Here is a 12,347-nt window from a genome sequence, read left to right as displayed (position 1 = left end):
TTTGTTGTCGGCTTCTATTATTGGCTTCATTGATTAGTGGTTGCGGTTTTTTTTACAGCTTGGTTTCAATAAATGGTTCTGATAGGCTGGTTTGTCAAACACTTATTTCAAAAGAGCAAGAAAAATCCCTTTTAAAGTCCCGTTTAAATGCTAAGCTCTCATGGAAACTTATGTTGGCCTTTAAAGTGAATCTTCATCTATATGTTCAGGTTTTTAGCATAGCGTGCCTTGGTAAGAAGTCATTTTCAGCCTTTGTTTTTCCATAAATTACATTCACCTGTTCATTACATTAGACCAGCAAGCGATGTTTTCACACTGTTGCATCATAGGAGTAATCATGGAAAAAGGTGTTCCTACAAGGCGGACCTAAAAGTGACTGCTGTATTGTTTGCATGCTATCGCACAGTTTAATAAATGTGAGATAAGGTGGTGTTTTGGCAGGTACTGGTGGGGGGTGCACGGCTAAATATTCCTGGCACCGCATGAAATATGCATGCAGTGGCACTTTTAATTATTACAAAGTGCTGAGCTATTCCAAGAAGAGCATTTCCTCCACATACACACACACACGCGCGCGCACAAAACGCACACACTTTTATATCAACCGTCTGGGACTGTGTGTTCATGCTTCAACAATTCCCATGCATTATTTAAAAGTGGGAAGACTGGGGAATGACAACTTTTTCCTGCCCTGCACTGGGCTCCTCTCGGGTAATGACCACAGTATCCACTTGACACTTGCACACTGCTGACCCCTGACCTCTCTCTGGCTTTTTCTTTAATGGCAAAAGGGACATCTGTGAATTCCTGGGATGTGGTTGCAGCTTTCTTATTTTGAAATCCCAAATACCTAATTAAAATATTTTAGAACAACTGAATAATTTATAGAAAATATCGATATTCTCTTTTAGTGGATGGATGGAACATGATCCTGACAGTCAGGAAAGATATATGTTTGTATGAATGAATAGGTGAATGGATAGATGGATGGATGGATAGAAGAATGTATGGATGGAATGATATACATGTATGGATAGATAAATGGATGGATGGAAGGATAAATGGATGCATGACCAGATGGATGAATAGATGCATGGACAGGTGGCTGGATAGAAGGGTAGATAGAAAAATGGGATGATTGATGCATGGACAGATAGAAGCATGGATGGATGGATGGAAGGATTGATAGAGGGGATGATGGATGCATGGATGGATAGATGCATAGATAGATGGCTGGATGGATAGATAAATGGATGGATGCATGGACAGGTGGATGGATAGAAGGGTAGAAAGAAAAATTAGATGATCGATGTATGGACAGATAGAAGCATGGATGTATGGAAGGATGAATGGATGGACAGATGGGTGCATGGACGATTGAAAGATGGATGGATCGATGGGTGGATGGATGGATGGATGGACGGACGGATGGACGGATGGATGGAAAGATGGATGGGATGATGGAAGGATGGAAGGATAGATAGAGGAGACGATGGATAGATGCATAGATAGATGGCTGGATAGAGAGATTAATAGATAAATTGATGCATGCATGGACAGGTGGATGGATAGAAGGGTAGAAAGAAAAATGAGATGATCGATGTATGGACAGATAGAAGCATGGATGTATGGAAGGATGAATGGATGGACAGATGGGTGCATGGACGATTGAAAGATGGATGGATCGAAGGATGAATGGATGGACGGACGGATGGAAAGATGGATGGGATGATGGAAGGATAGATAGAGGGGACGATGGATAGATGCATAGATAGATGGCTGGATAGAGAGATTAATAAATAAATAAATAAATGCATGGACAGGTGGATGGATAGAAGGGCAGTTAGAAAAATGGGATGTTAGGACGGATAGAAGCATAGATGGATACTTATACTTATGATAGATGGATGGATGCATGGATGAATCTATAAATGATGGATTAATGGGCCGATGCATAGATGAAAAGATGGATGGGTTGATGCATGGATGGATGGACGGAAAGGTTAGATGGGACAACAAATTGATAGAGGGGACAATGGATAGATGCATAGATAGATGGATGGATGGACAGATGGGTAGATGAATGTACGGGTGGATGGACATATAGATGGACAGACAGATGGATGGAAGGACAGATAGATATGCATGCAAATGTAAATACCATATCCTGTAAATGTTATTGAAATGCATACTCAGTTATGGCCTGTGCTTGCTTACTCTGACCCAATTGAGAAATGTCTTCACGTTCATTCTGGCTGATGTTTATATAAAAGTAACTTTTTAAAAATATTTTCATTTCCCCTGAAATAACCGTAAAGGTCACCTGTACGTGGCCGGGAGAGCTGAGCCATGAGTAATCACTATGTTTAGAAAGGTGACATTTATAAATGAAATCTATATAGCAGACACACTGTGATGATGAAAAAGCGCTGCATCTGATATTTTAGGGGTTACATTAAGGACCATAACCACGTATGCAAACTTATACTATCCTGCCAACTGTTTGTTTTTTCATCTCCCCTGGCTCTCTTTTTCTCCTTTTCATTATTGTCTGTCGCTCTCTCTCTTTTCGCACACTTGCATCTCTCCGTTTCCTGTGCTGTTCGGTTTATTCTGGGCCTTGGAACAACACCCCTACCATTCACAAACATAGCAAGCCTGTGAAAAGCTTGCAGGAAGTTCTCCCTGGCGAGCTTTTACTTTCCTTCCTTTTTTTTTCTTGCCTGTTGTTTCTGAAGGAGTGACTGTAGTTAAGATCCATCCATCCGCATGTGAATGACAGAAGCTTCTTTTCCATCCAACTCAGCATCCCCCAATATGACCATGACCTGAGCTGCCTCAGCTGACCTCCAGACTTTAAAACAACCCTGTCTAGAACTAGAACATCTAGCTGAGTTATTCTGGCCAGCTGAATTCAAGTCTGGAATTTTTACATGAAAATGAGATGGTTTTATTATTGTTTTTGAGAGCCTTTATTTTAGCAGTCTTCTGTTTTCACGGTAGAGATGCAAACAATTGAAGCAAACCATATAGTGCAGTCCATATGTACAGTTTTAATATAGATTAGAATTTTTATTTTATTGTGTTGAATTTTTGTATTGAATTATTTATTTTGAATTGGTTATTTGTTTTATAAACCAAAAAAGGAGAATTGTGTGGCTTTTAGTTTTTTTTTTAGCTTTGAAGCCCCTTTTAGTTTTTTTTTTTTTTTTTTTTTTCAATTTAATTATGGAAAGATGGTTTTTTTTTTTTTGCATTGGCTATTTGTTTTAAACATCAAAAACTAAGAATTGTGACATTTTTATTTCAGGCCTGTTAGCTTGGAACCCACCTCTATTTATTCTAATTATAAATCTGTTTCAAGTTTTATTTTATTTTTTATTTTATTTTGGCATTTAATCTGGCACTCTTATTTTCACAGTAGAGAAGCATAGGATTGAAGCGTTTTATATATATATATATCCTTATCCAAATAATGTGATGTACAATTTTGTACGATTTATTTTATTTTTATTTTATTTTATTTATAGATTTATTATGATTGGATGGTGATTTCGATTCTATCCAACTTGAATAGTTTTAGTGCAGAAGAATTGTTTGTGAATGTTATTTCATTTGTTGATTTACATTAGTTAAGCATGTATTTTGTTGCTTTAGCAAGAAAGAAACATGTCCACCTGTCTAGAATAATGCCGCTAGACACCCCATCAATAAAAAACCTCTGCTGGCATGTGAGAGAGAGAAACAAACAAAAAGCATTTCAAGGCTTAAACATTAAAGACTGACTGTAGCTTTATCATAATCCTCAAGCTAGTTTTCTATCTACCTGGTCGACATGAAAAGCAGTGTTAGGTCGATGTGAGGAAAATATGAGAAGCAGATAAGCTGGGATTTTATGACTTTGACTGAAGTTTTAATAATGCAGATACTCATATTGCATTGCATTTTTTCCTAACGGTGAAGCCCAAGGGTTCTGATACACAGTCCTGGAGGCCACAGCCGGTGTTTTGATTCCTTGTCAAGCTTTGACTTTTACAGGGCTGGAAATCTTCTGCCTTTGGCTCTATCATGGATCTGATTTCGAAACCAGAGGGCAACGTACAGTACTGACAATCATTGCTACTTTTTATTATTATTTATTTATTTAGCTCTTTCCTTCATTGCTTTTGAGGTAGGCATACATAAGAGTTTGCAATGTTACCATCCTGGAGATCTTCTTTACTCTCTTTTAATGCAGCTTTTGACGATGATCTGGCCTCAATCACGCTGTTGTCAGCGTCTTGCAGCAGATGCAATCTGGACACATCAATATGTCCTCCAGCAGTACAAGTTTTCTATTTTCCCCTATCAATCAGTCCAAGCAGCCTGGCGGTCTCCAGTTCCTCTGTAGTGCTGTTCAATCATAAGCCCAGTATTCTGGTTGAACACACGCAAATACACGGAGCCTTTGTGGACTTAATTACGCATCATTAGGGCCTGATGAACCGCATGGGTCTCTTTAGAGCGAGTCACGGCTATTGTGTACTGTGATTTGGCCGAAATGTCAAATTAGGTCTTGTGTGGCCACAAAGGAAAAAGCAAAATAGCGAGCAAAAAGAAAGGACGTTTTGTGTAAATTGCTACATGCACCTTTCTACCATCCGGGTTGCTAAATCTTAATAAATTAGGGCTCATCAGTTCCGCTTCATTTGCTGCTTATCTGTATTCACAGTCAGTCGTCACGTACACGTATGTCAGTCTGGACTGATGTTGTTGCTGTCACTGAATTGCATCGTCCACAAAATCGAATGCCTTACAAATGCTAATATGCAACAGACTGAATCTGTTGTGCAGCTGAAGCATTATTTTACTGAACTCAGATGCGTTTTATGGCCTGTTACATGAATGCATATGCATTGATGGACACAAACACGTTTAGTGTCTTGATGGGTGGTGTATGTATTCTAACATGTTGCGTGATGGTGCTTATGCTGTCTTATTTCATAAAACCAGTTTATAAAATTGATTGAAGCTCAAATTTAAAAGGTCCAGTGTGGAATTTCTGCACAATTAGTGGCGACAAACCAAATTACAAAATTAACTGTTTTCACACAAGATTTATCTTGGTTTCCCAACCTTTTCTGTTTGTACTTAAAAAAAAAAAACCCTATGTAAGAGTTATTTATCAAGGCAGACATTTTGTACTTGTACAGAAAACTTGTACTGTCTCTCATTGTGTACTTGCAACATAGCATACACTGTATGTTATTTTAGTCGCTTTAAATTATGCTATGCTATGTTAGTGACTAACCTAACATAAAGTGACTGTACATATAAAACAAAGTGACTAACCTAATATAGAATGACTGACATAAAAAGTGACTTAACATAGAGATTTATGTTATGCTACATGTTATGTTAGTCATTTTATGTTAGGTTGTTGGTTTAGTCACTTTGTTAGGTTAGTCAGTTTGTTTGATTGTAATGTTAGTTATTCTTTTTTAGATCAGTCACTTTATTATGTTATGTGAGGTTAAGTTGTTAGGTTGGTCACTTTATGCTATGTTTTAGACTATGTTAGTCATTGTATTTTAGGTAAGGTTATTAGGTTAGTCACTTTGTTTTATATTGTTTTAGTCATTCTATGTTAATTTGTTAGGTTAGTCACTTTGTGTAATGTTAATCATTTTATTTTAATTTAGGAAACTAAGTTTGTATTTTGTTTTATATTAGCTTAGTCACTTTGTTTTGTTATGTTGTGTTAGGTTAAGCGCTGTTTTATGTTATGTTAATCTGTTATAATTGGTTACATTAGGTTAGTCACAGAGGTATGTTATGTTAGTCACTTTGTTTATTATGTATGTCACTTTGTCATATTAGAATACGTTAGGTTAGTCAATTTGTTGTTATTTGTTAGGTTATGTTAGATGAGTCACTTTGTTTTTAATGTTATATTGTTGTTAGTTTAGTCACATTGTTTTATTTTTTGTGATTAACCCTACATAACATAGAAAACAAAGTGACTACCTAACATAAAAAAAACAACCTAATATAGAATGACTGACATACTTGCAATTATTTAATCTTTCAATTTTATTCCTTTTTGAATGAAAACAAAAAACAAATTGTGCACATTGTTTTGTTTAATGTTAGTCGCTTCTAATTAAAAAATGTTTGGTTAGTTTATGTTAGTCACTTTTAAGTTAGGTTAGCCACTTTGTTTTATGGGGAAGTCGTGGCCTAATGGTTAGAAAGTCAGACTCATAACCCAAAGGTTACGGGTTTTAGTCTCGTACTGGCAGGGATTGTAGGTGGGGGGAGTGAATGTACAGCGCTCTCTTCCACCTTCAATACCACGACTGAGGTGCCCTTGAGCAAGGCACCGAACCCCCAACTGCTCCCCGGGCGCCGCAGCATAAATGGCTGCCCACTGCTCCTGGTTAGTCACTTTGTTTTATGTCATGTTATTTTATTATGTTATGTTAGTCACTGTGTCATATTAGAATATGTTAGGTTAGACAATTTTTGTTATTTTATGTTAGGTTATGTTATGTTAGTCACTTTGTTTTTTATGTTATAATGTTAGGTTAGTCACTGATTTATTTTTATTTTTAATTTTTTGACTAACCTTACATAACAAGAAGTGGCTAACCAGTGACTAACCTAATATAGAACGTCTAACAATAACAAACTTGCGATTTTAATCTTCAAATTATTTTCCTTTTTGATTGAAAGAAAACTGCAAATATTGCGAATGTTGTTTTGTGTTGTTCCCTTTTAATCTAAAATTTTAGGTTAGGTTATGTTGTTCACTTCATGTTAGTTTAGCCACTTTGTTTGATGTTATGTTAGTCACTTTTAATCTAAAATATTAAGCGAGTTTTATGTTAGTATAAGTTAGTTTATCCATTTCTAATTAAAAACAGTCAATACTGTGAGTGATAAACAGACCCATCAAAGTAGAACATATGTTCTGATACAAGTGTCATCCACAAAAATTGCACAAATAGCTTTTTCTTTAATGCAAAAAAAAGAAAAGAATTACAAGATTAATCATGATTATTTGTTTTAATCTCTTTTTTTCCCCTTCAGTTTAATAGGTTTACAAAACAAAGTCAAGATCTGCGTAGCACCTGAAGTACACATGTCCAGTCTTAGACTGCTGTTACAGCAGAAGGTACAGACCGTAAAAGCCCAACTGTTGAACTCGAGGCCTGTTAGGCCAGGCTAGTGCTATGAATCCAGCAGAGGAACGTGTGGAATGAAACCTTTTCAAGTTTACAGCAATAGACCTTTAGTCTCTTCACGCTGAAGTTTTTACTACATTTTTTGAAAATGGAAAAGCTTTTTTCTCAGCCTATTTTTCGCTTATGCTCCACTCTGTTGCTTCTCTCTCTATCCATATGTTGGCAATCTCCAAGGTCCTTCTTTTTCTCTCTTCCACTCGCTTGTTCCCTCTCTCCCACACCTCACTCGATCACTCTGATTACATCCAAAGGGAGCACCAAGTGTTTCGCAATCAACCTCTCCGATAAAAAAACTAAAACAAAAAAAACCTGTTGTATTTAGAATAGGAGGGGTGTTGTGGGAATCCATTGTTATGAGTGGAGTGCAAGTACTCAGTCACCGAAAGCCCAATACGAAACACCAGCAGCCGGTGGAGGAAAATTAGCCCAATCCTTTTGGGCTCTGATATATGGCACACATCTGGCCTGCCATCCATTGTTTTCAATTACGTTTTTAAGCATGGCCTCCTGCATGCCGAGCAATGCTCCCCCTCTGTTTTTTTTCCCATAACCCCCCTTTCTCTCCCTCTCCAACCAATTACACAGTGGACAGGTGTCGTGTAGCGCTACCAGATTGGCCCACCCGCCTCGGTCTATTTTTCTCGCCGTGCTTCTGGAGCTCTCAGCATAAGCTTCCCAGTGACAGTCACGACAACACACTTTTTTCCCTCTTTCCCCTCTCTGTCGTTGTCATCTGAGTGACTATGAGACATGAGGGTGAGAAGTTCATCATGCAGTCAGTCATGTCTAATGAACGGTTAGACCCGCTTCCAACACCCGTGACCGGGGTTTTGCATGTAATTAGTGAGCGAGAATCACGAGGTGAATCGAAGTTATTAAAATGCAAGCCCTTGCACAGCTTGAAAGCTTTTAAAGTTTCTGTATATACTGTACTTTTTATTCTATTACTCTCGCATGAAATCAAAATTGAGAGTTTTAGTTTGTAGCTTTACGTTTTTCTGTTATTTTTGAAGCCACCTATTATTTTATTTTATTTTATTTTTTGAAAATGAAAAATGATTGTGCATTTTATTTTATTTAGGTTTTATAAATTTCAGTGTGCAGAAACAATTACTATTTTCTATTTTTACTCTTTGGATTTATTGTCAATTTGGTTTATTTTAAAATTCAGAAAAGAGTTGGGTGGCTTTTAGTTTGTCTGCCTCATTTTATTTTATTTTGGGATTTATTTTTATTTTTGAATCGCATTTGTTTTGAATTGATTTTGTCTTTTTTAGATGTCATAATTGTAAATATGTAGAAACTGTTCTTTTTCCGTGTGGTCAGAGCTGCTTATATGCTGTGCTTTTACTGGGTAAAAGTGAAGCAAGAAAAGTGCAAAGTGTCATTTCTTGTGGACACACTACATCTCTCCAGTGTGCATGTTGTAGTTTCAGTTGTGATTCAATTATGATATCAACAGTTAGTGTTAAAAGCAATTTTACAGTTTTTTTTGGAGTCACAAATAAAAATTTTTAAATTATTTCTAATTTGCATTTAAAAAAAGACTTGGAATATTCCCCCAAAACTAGTTTACTATTGAACTTTTCTCGATTTGCAATCTTGCAGGATGAATTAATCTATGCATTTCTTGTTTGCTCTCTTAGTTGACTTAAATCTATTTTTTTCTTCAGATAACATAAAGCGCAAGTTGCGGCGGCGGCCGATTTGGGGGCGGGGCATCATCAGGAAGAAAAAGAGCTATAAAAAGGAGGAAGCGGAGGAAGATGATGAACCGGAAGAGGAGGAGGGAGCAGACGACTCTGCTGCAGTGGTGCAAGGTGACGCTTATCTCACCCAGGACGAGTCGTCCTGTGATGCCATGGAGCTCCATCCTGACAAGCAACCACTCCAGGCCAACGGACACATCCTCTCCACGGAGGAGGAGAATTCCTCTGAACCGACGGCCACTCAGGACTCTCAGGGCGAGAAGGAGCCCATCAAGGCCCCCTCAGAGGAGGCTTCCAGCAGTAAGGAGGCCACAACAGTCCCTGCTCCTCAAGAGTGTGTGAATGGAAATGAATCTATGGACAGCGTGTACAGTGAGGCTCTTGATAAAGAAACCGAGGTAGACTCAATTAATAAAGATGCACTTGAAGCAGAGCATAAGGAGCCTTCTGCCCCAGAATGCAATGCAGAAGAGAATGTGACCGCAGCGGAGGGGACGGCATCTGATGGCGACCATGAAACAGAAGGTATGGCGTGAGAAGACTTCACAAACGCCAAAGTATTAACTAAGCATATATTTTCATATGTTTAAAATGTTAATGCACTGAATTTAGAGACTCAGAACACGGCAATAAACATAATTATATATAATTCTCTCACGTATGTAAGTGTAATTAAATAATTAACTGTCCAAAATAACATTTTAGTCTTACCAGATGTCCATAAACATGCAGAACAGATGAATAATTCACTAGTATTGATAGTCAATTGTACGGTTAATCGCAGTTTGGCGAAAAATGCTCTGTTTTTGGACTTCCAAACACCATCTGTTTGAGAGCATTTCTCCTGCCGAGAGTTAAATACACCAACAGAAACACCCTGCGGACTCGTCTCTTCATATACGTCTGCTTGTCCTTCACCAGGTGTTTCTGGTGTGATGCGTGTGCAGGTTTGTGTTTTTCCATAGTGTGACTTTGCTTAATTTTAATAGGTTCATCAAATGGGAAGAAAAAGTCAGACGAGTTGGCCGTCGGACTCGAGGAGACTGTGGAACTTCCGCCACCTCCGGCTCTCGTGGTTGACCACCACCGACTCAAAGTGAGAAGAATATTATTATTATGAGTCATTCTTAAGAGCTAAAATGTGTTTTAATACTTCAGGAAATTGCAATGATTTTTTTTCCACCTCTGAAACCAAAATCATAACCCACATCAAACTTTGGAAGTTAATGCGTTGGAAATGCGGTTTTCCGGTGTCTGTGATTATCTCCAGTAATTGTTCAGAAGTAACGTACATCCATAAGCACATCCCACAAGCTCTCTGTGCACATTATGTAATGTAATGTACCAATCTCAGAAGGACGAAAATCACTCCAATCAAGTCATTTTGGAAAGAAACTCATCAGTGTGGAGACTGCTTCATCATCATCATCATCATTAGGCTGTTTAGGCCATTTTTGGAGGGATTCATTCACTCTCATTCATTTCCATTTAATTATTTGCTATCAAGTTCATCAAATTAGGGCGGCAATCATCGATTTTGTTTCTCTTATTACGAGCACATTTGTGCTTTTGTTCCTCTCTAGATAGCACCAGTGCATCTTTTAACAAATTCATCTTCTTTAAAGTGTGTTTTTAGAAGGGAATACTAGTTTGCATACCATGTACTGCATTTCTACACTGTATACAGCCTATTTATTTATTTATAATGGAATTTATTATTTATTTATTGAAGCTTGTAATTGCAATCTCACAATTCTGACTTTTTCCTCACAATTTCCAAATGTTTACAACTTTTTTTTCTCAGATTTGTGTGATATAAACTCACAATTGTGATTTATAAAGTCTAAATTGTGATATAACTCACAATTGTGAGTTACAAAGTCAGAATTGACGTTATACCCAAGTTGCAATTCTGAGAAAAATGTCAGAATTTCAAGATCACTCACAATTGCAAGAAAATAAGAAGTCTTGAGTTTTTATTGCGAGAGTCATAATTGTACAATATAAACTCATACATTTCGAGGGGTAAAAAAATCTGAATTGTGAAATAAAAATGCAGTTACTTTTATTATTTTTATTATGAATTTTATATATCTATTACTGTAATTATATATTATTAAGATTATTTAGATTGTATATGAAACAGTATATTATTAGGGATCATTATATTTTTAGCTATCATTATTAATATATTTTTTATATATTTTTAATTCGTATATAAATCAAAGTCTTATGCAAATCTTTATCATACAGTATGCTTTAGTTTTTATGAATTTAGTGAGTGGTATTTAATTATCCAATGAGAAATAATGCAATAATTCAAAACAAAATATAATTGTTTATTTTTGCTCCAAGTTAAATTTTTCCAGTCCAATCAAATAATGCATATAAATTCTTTAGGAAAAAAAACAGTTAATATGTCATTTATCACATTTAAAATGGAAGATCGAGTCACGTTGCATTTTGGGATATGGTACTCCTTGCCAATGTGCTTGTGATATTTAGTATGCATTTTTGCAAATGTAGTATGTAAACACAAACAAAGATTTTTAACTCAAACCGTTGCAGTCTGTCAGTCTTATAATGGAAGTGAATGGGAATCACGGCTTTGAGAGTAAAAAAAAAAAACATACCGGCACCTATCTCTCAAATGGACCATTGACACTCCTAATTGAGATTGTAGATAGAGTGTCAATGGTCCATTTGAGAGATGGGTGGTGGTAATGCACTTATAAGTCTGCGATCCGCCGTAAAGCAAGAAGACGCGTCATGCGCTGGCTGAAAAAGAAGACGCGAACGCACTCAGGACGCACGCGCTCAGGACAGTTCAGACGTTGCAGTACATCAGAGGTAAAAAACGATATAAATACTGTTCAGTTTCTTGCACAGACCGATCGTTTCGCGTCTTTACACATCAATGTATCGTCACGAGCCGCAGGGTTTAATTTGGTTTTGTTTGTGTATGTTTTTTTATACTCTCAAAGCCGCGATTCACATTCACTTCCATTATAAGACTGACAGACTGCAACTGTTTGAGTTAAAAATCTCAGTTTGTGTTCTACTGAAGAAACTGTCACCTACATCTTGGATGCCCTGGGGGTAAGCAGATAAACATCAAATTTTCATTTTTGGGTGAACTATCCCTTTAATATGCTGCACATCCTGTTTGCTAACTAGCAAGTGAAATATGTGTGAGACTTACACTTTCAACTCGGCAAATGGCAGGCGTGCTGAGTTTTCTTCTCACCAGCACCAGCGTGCCAACTGTAGTGCTCAGACTGGTGACCGGAGCATCTGAAGAAGAGACGTCCCAGTCGACTCTATCGCATGACGGCACGCGACACACCCCACCGCCACATCATCTATCACACCATCATCACTGAAATGATGGCGAGTCCCCCCCCCCCCCCCC

The 12,347-nt window shown here is 37.3% G+C and overlaps 1 protein-coding gene across 1 annotated transcript in view; it reads left to right on the top strand.

Moving 5' to 3' along the window:
• The first annotated feature begins 7,969 nt into the window (after positions 1 to 7,969).
• LOC107572076 (ATPase family AAA domain-containing protein 2B-like) overlaps positions 7,970 to 12,347 on the top strand; it is a 5,292-nt gene continuing 914 nt past the window's right edge. Inside the window, exons 1-3 of the mRNA XM_016258478.1 lie at positions 7,970 to 8,087; positions 8,900 to 9,460; positions 9,925 to 10,031. Coding sequence (XP_016113964.1) covers positions 7,970 to 8,087; positions 8,900 to 9,460; positions 9,925 to 10,031 — 786 coding nt within the window. The remainder of the gene's footprint in view (positions 8,088 to 8,899; positions 9,461 to 9,924; positions 10,032 to 12,347) is intronic.

The sequence above is a fragment of the Sinocyclocheilus grahami genome, unplaced genomic scaffold (assembly GCF_001515645.1).
Source record: "Sinocyclocheilus grahami isolate Dianchi unplaced genomic scaffold, SAMN03320097.WGS_v1.1 scaffold1692.1, whole genome shotgun sequence".
NCBI classification, from domain to species: Eukaryota; Metazoa; Chordata; class Actinopteri; order Cypriniformes; family Cyprinidae; genus Sinocyclocheilus; species Sinocyclocheilus grahami.
This window is presented reverse-complemented; position numbering and strand designations above follow the sequence as displayed.